Genomic DNA, 1,497 nt, shown 5'->3' with positions numbered 1-1,497 from the left:
GATTCCTATTCGCGTATTCCTACTTCGCGCACTCCTGCTTCATGGATTCCTACTTAGCGTATTCCTATTCCGTAAATTTCTATTTCATGTAATTAAACTTCGCGCACTCCTGCTTCATGAATTCCTACTTAGCGCTTCCCTACTTCGTGAATTCCCACTTCGCGCATTCATTTTTTCGTGAATTCTCATTTCGCGCATTCCTACTTCACGAATTTTGGTTTGTCCACCTTGGCGGCATCTCTTGTGTCCTGCCTTCAGTGTGCTCAAGGTCTGCGTCTCAGGGTTAGGAAACCCGGGAAATCTATCGTGTGTTGAGGGCATCCGAGGACGCCCCTCGTCTCTACAGGAACCCTAGGAATCCTGACGTGTGTAGGCGGGACAGAGGGCGGCGGGGAGAGGCGTCCCCCCCACCGCCCTGCCCTCGCCATCGTTTCGAACAGGGAGAGAGGAATGTTTCTGGAGTTTTGTACCTATATCGTTCATCCACATCTCATATAAAAAAAAGAAATCGTCGCGATCATTTTTTTCTCCTTTACGAAAATAAAAGCTAATAAAAATATATATGTATGGATCAAGTATTACAAACACCTTTCAGAGTTTCAAAGAGAGAGAGAAAAAAAGTTAGACGGGGGAGAAAAAAGGAGGGAAAAGGAGGAAGCATTCTACACTTCCGTTATGCAATCTAGAAACTTCAAGGAGCCCTCCTAATGAGCAAGTCCTGGAGTTTTTTTCCCTTTTCTCGCGGAAACGCAAAAAAGAACACGCACACTACATGTTATATATATATTCATTAAAAAAACACCCGGCACTCAATATATAACACGGGGATCTGAGAAGGACGAGGAAATACAGTGAGGTGAACGCATGTCATGTTGGATACGGCGGGGCAAATCCTGCCTAGTTTTGGGTTCGTGAAAACGCTTTTTTTCATTTCACTGGAAGAAAAAAAAATCTCTTATACCAAGAAGAAAAGAAACACGAGGTCCTGTATGTGAGATATAACAAACATGCAACGAAAATGGAGTAGACCATCAGCAAAAAAATACAATGCAAGCTCAACTTAGTGTTGTGGGGCCAACGGCCAGGCAGCCGCGGCGAAAGCAACCTTATCTTTAGCAGATTCTTATCAAAAGGAGAAAGAGAGAGAGAAAAAAAAATATTGAAAGTAGCGGTTCTAGGCCATTAACAGCTCTTTCTCTATCTTGACGAGAGGACCGACAGACCATGTTGAAAGACCGCCGAATAAAGAGTCCCCCTTAAAAAAAGAGGGTTTTAAATATTAAGACCCGCGCATACGCTCGTAAATATATATCTTCTATTATTTTTTTTCCTTAAAAATAGCTAGGCCTATTATAAAAAAAAGATTCCAGCTGGCTATCGGGAGGTGTTTTCCTGCCAGCCTCCCAGCGCGGGTCACATGCTGCTGTACGTACACGGAGGGAAGAACTGGTTGGTGTGCATGTCGGTCACGTAGGCCTGGTCCTCTCGCCCGCAGCC

General features: G+C 44.4%; 1 protein-coding gene across 1 annotated transcript in view; it reads right to left on the bottom strand.

Annotated features, from left to right (window-relative positions):
- Window positions 1–1,497, bottom strand: part of LOC119592236 (activating transcription factor 3-like) — a gene marked incomplete in the record, with an annotated part of 5,641 nt that overhangs the window by 1,384 nt on the left and 2,760 nt on the right. Inside the window, 1 exon segment of the mRNA XM_037941068.1 lies at window positions 1–1,497. Within this exon segment, the coding sequence (XP_037796996.1) occupies window positions 1,414–1,497 (84 nt within the window).

The sequence above is a fragment of the Penaeus monodon genome, chromosome 29 (genome assembly GCF_015228065.2).
Source record: "Penaeus monodon isolate SGIC_2016 chromosome 29, NSTDA_Pmon_1, whole genome shotgun sequence".
In the NCBI taxonomy this organism is placed as follows: Eukaryota; Metazoa; Arthropoda; class Malacostraca; order Decapoda; family Penaeidae; genus Penaeus; species Penaeus monodon.
The sequence above is the reverse complement of the archived record's forward strand: the minus strand, read 5'-3'. Positions and strand labels throughout refer to the sequence as shown.